Below are 3,227 nucleotides of genomic sequence, written 5' to 3' on the forward strand. Positions count from 1 at the left end.
TAAATTTCTTTAGTAAACTACTCAATAAAGCTTCATCATGTTTGTTTTTTTATTAGCCATTATATAAAAATATTAAAAATAAATAAAATATAACGAAAAGTTTAAAAACTTGTATATTTTTAATTTACTATTTTAAAAAAAATTATCCAATTTAGTTTTCCTTTTTTTGTTTTTGTTTTGTTAGAGATTTTACTACAACTATTTTGCATGTAACACGTACACTTTTTCGACACAATACATTTCTAATATTTTTAATATTCACTCATTTGAATTAGTTTATTGTCAAGAGAACATTCTAGCTCTCACAGATACCATACAATTTTATTTTATTTTTACTCAAATTAATTATAGAAATGAAAATAAATGATCAATTTCTTACTTAGTAACAAATGGGTAGTGGATGGGTAGATGATGAGTGACGTATATAGATGCAAAAGAATAGAACATTGGAGGAGAATTCAATGAGATACAGCCAGCCACATATGAGAGAGCATTTGACTGAGTCTCTTACTGGATGAGCAGAAACCAAAATGAATGAACCGGTCCTCATCCATTGAATCTTCCTATCCCATAATATATAAATGAACATGGACATAAGCTCCATGAACATAGACATCATAGCCGTCCTAATCCATTGAATCTCCCTATATAACTTTGGCATAAGCTGTGTCCTAATCCATTCAATCTCCCGATATAACTTAGGCACAAGCTGTGCCCAAATCCATCGAATCTCCCCATCAGTATATCACACACGTGTATATATACTGACTTCTATTCTCTCCACGTCTCTCTTTATCGTACAGTGAGTTTTGAGTAGGAGGAAGACAATCATCTCTCAATTTTCTTTCCCTAGAAAGTGATAGAAAATGCAAGAAAGCTCAAGAAGAGGAGACAAGGACCCCTTTTGTGTAATTCATAAGCTTCCTTCTGGTGATGCTCCTTATGCACGAGCCAAACGTGTTCTGGTCTGGTGTTTTCTCTTTTCTTTTTTCTTTTTCTTGATCATTTCATAGATTTCGTTTGATGCTTAATAGTCTTATTATCAAAAGAAAATATTACAAGATTAAAATAATTATGAGATATAAATTCTGAATGTTAATTAACTTTCCCATTACTTTTCAAATATATATACATATCTATAATATGTAAATGTGCCACTGAATGTTGTTATGAATTATGACCAATACCAAATATATAAACAGTTATTTCGAATTTAGAGGTTAATCATACTCTTAACAATTTTGCATGGAAGCTTAGATGGTTGAGAAGGATCCTGAAGCAGCCATAGTATTATTTTGGAATGCAATCAATGCAAGAGATAGAGTAGAAAGTGCACTTAAGGACATGGCAGTGGTGATGAAACGGCTGGATAGAAGTGAAGAAGCCATTGAAGCCATCAAGTCTTTTAGAAACCTTTGTCCCAAACAAGCACAAGAATCACTTGATAACATCCTCATCGACTTATACAAAGTACGCCAACTAAATATTTTTCTAAAACCAGGTTATACGTAGAAACTTCCTTATATAAATGTATATATTAGTGGAAGTGAATATTGGATTATACTTGTAGAAATGCGGGAGAACGAATGAACATATTGATATGCTAAAGCAGAAGCTGAGGTTGATATACCAAGGAGAGGCCTTCAATGGAAAACCCACCAGGACTGCTCGCTCAAATCGCAAGAAGTTCCAAATTACCATCGAACAAGAAACTTCTAGAATACTAGTAAGTTCCCTTTTCATCTTAAGAATAATAAATATAAACACTTTTTAAATCAACATTAAGACTTTAGTCCAAATTAGCTTCACATATATATCATTTATCCAACAACTTAAACTTCATAGTTAGTGGGTGTTCAATAAAACTTAATACTTATTACTTAATGACTTAAGTTGATTTTAAGTTACATTATTCTTAAGTGGTTAAGTTAAAACTTATTACTTATTTTTTACTTTAAGTATTAAGGTTGTTTGGTGAAGTTAACTTAAAATTTATTCTAAATTATGAAATTATCACATTTATACTTATTAATTTTAACTAATATTTATTTTCATTAATTTTAACATATATTCATTTTTATTAATTTTAAGTAATAATTTTATTTATAAAACATCTATATTTAAAGTATTGTAGATACATAAGATGACCATAAAATATTTATTATAAAAAATGAGTCATGAATGTAAAATAATAATTCTAAAATACTCTCTCACTAATATGGGCAAATAAGGCAGAAGATTTGAAATTGAGTATAAGTTAACTATTTTGACTTAATACTTAAAGTTAAAAACAACTTTAAGTTATAATATTAAGTTATTTTACCAAACATGTTTAATCTACTTAATAACTTAAATTAAGCTATTTAGTTATATTAAGTCATTAATTTGATTTACCAAATACCATCTTAGTTGATAGCTTAATAAAGTTTTAGTTTTAATTTATTTTCTTAAAAGATCATAAATTCAAACTCCTTTGTATGTATAATCCTTTCACTTATTAAGCCTAAATATGACTTCCAATGTGGTGGGCATTGTCGACCTATTATTGAGAGCTTCATTCATGGGAACCACATATCTTATACTCAAAATCATCTTGGCTTATATCATAGGGCAATTTGGGTTGGGTCTATATGCAAAAATCCAACTACATGGCAGCCGAGGTGGTGTACAAGAAAGCCCAAATGATTGATCCAGATGCGAACAAAGCTTGCAACTTGGCTCTTTGCCTCATCAACCAAGGTCGATACACCGAAGCCCATTCAGTTCTCAAAGAAGTATTGCAAGGTAAACTTCCAAACTCCGAAGATTGCAAGGCCCAAAACCGAGCCCAAGAACTTATGCTAGAGGTGGAGCCTAAATGGTTGCCGCCATCAGAGACAATAAAGCTTGAGGGGTTTGATCTTGAAGATGATTTTAGTGATGGATTTGAGAAGGTATTGAATATATGGGCTCCATTTAGAACAAAGAGACTTCCAATCTTTGTTGAAGAGATATCTTCATATAGAAATCAACTAGCATGTTAGGAATTTTGTTGTTTTTTATTTTGGGCCTAGTTAGGCTATGAGGTGTATGTTGAAATGATAAATCGATGAGGGAAACCCTATCTTTGATACATCCATAGTTTTCCAGGATTGGTTTGAATAGTGGAAAAAATGATACTAGCATGACAAAAAAAAAAAAAAAAAGCAATATAGGTTTTAAAGAATTTATTTGGTTAGTAACAAAAA

The 3,227-nt window shown here is 30.6% G+C and overlaps 1 protein-coding gene across 1 annotated transcript; it reads left to right on the forward strand.

The window, feature by feature from the left end:
* The first annotated feature begins 866 nt into the window (after positions 1-866).
* LOC100263213 (protein SULFUR DEFICIENCY-INDUCED 1) lies at positions 867-3,023 on the forward strand. The gene is made up of 4 exons (XM_002266254.1): positions 867-965; positions 1,258-1,470; positions 1,571-1,726; positions 2,610-3,023. Exons 1-4 carry the CDS (start codon positions 867-869, stop codon positions 3,021-3,023), a joined length of 882 nt encoding a protein of 293 aa, XP_002266290.1.
* Positions 3,024-3,227: the final 204 nt, after the last annotated feature.

The sequence above is a fragment of the Vitis vinifera genome, chromosome 7 (genome assembly GCF_030704535.1).
Source record: "Vitis vinifera cultivar Pinot Noir 40024 chromosome 7, ASM3070453v1".
Classification (NCBI taxonomy): Eukaryota; Viridiplantae; Streptophyta; class Magnoliopsida; order Vitales; family Vitaceae; genus Vitis; species Vitis vinifera.